The sequence below is a fragment of the Acyrthosiphon pisum genome, chromosome A2 (genome assembly GCF_005508785.2).
Source record: "Acyrthosiphon pisum isolate AL4f chromosome A2, pea_aphid_22Mar2018_4r6ur, whole genome shotgun sequence".
NCBI classification, from domain to species: Eukaryota; Metazoa; Arthropoda; class Insecta; order Hemiptera; family Aphididae; genus Acyrthosiphon; species Acyrthosiphon pisum.
Window position 1 is genome coordinate 41,577 of NC_042495.1, and position 382 is coordinate 41,958.

The window sequence follows — 382 nt, forward strand, 5'->3', positions numbered from 1 at the left end:
TATGACACAATCATTTTCTAGACCATCGCCAAACTCGTCACAATTCATATTAAATAGATTATGTAAAATCAGGTAACACGACGTAATTGCTTAAAAAAGTTAATACAAAATGTTGATTAAGTCGTTAATCGTTATTCGTTACATTAAATTGAACATTTTAAACATAAATTAACAAAAATCAAAATACAAGTAATAAGTAACAAATATTATTTCCTATCAGTAAGTAGTAACCTTAAAACAACACGTGCAATCACATTGATAAGAACGGTACGGCAACGTTAACACTGATAACAAATTCAACATTTTAACTTTTAAGACTCTGTCAAACCATGGCTAAATAACATAGTATGACAGCAACTCTGACGATATTCAGTCGTTAGGT

At 29.3% G+C, this 382-nt stretch overlaps 1 protein-coding gene across 1 annotated transcript in view; it reads right to left on the bottom strand.

The window, feature by feature from the left end:
• Positions 1 to 376, bottom strand: part of LOC100165749 (probable ATP-dependent RNA helicase DDX31) — an 18,522-nt gene extending 18,146 nt beyond the window's left edge. The window contains exons 1-2 of the mRNA XM_008182195.2: positions 232 to 376; positions 1 to 89 (exon numbers count right to left, since the gene is read on the bottom strand). Coding sequence (XP_008180417.1) covers positions 1 to 48 — 48 coding nt within the window. The 5' untranslated portion in view covers positions 49 to 89; positions 232 to 376. The remainder of the gene's footprint in view (positions 90 to 231) is intronic.
• Between the last annotated feature and the right edge of the window lie 6 nt (positions 377 to 382).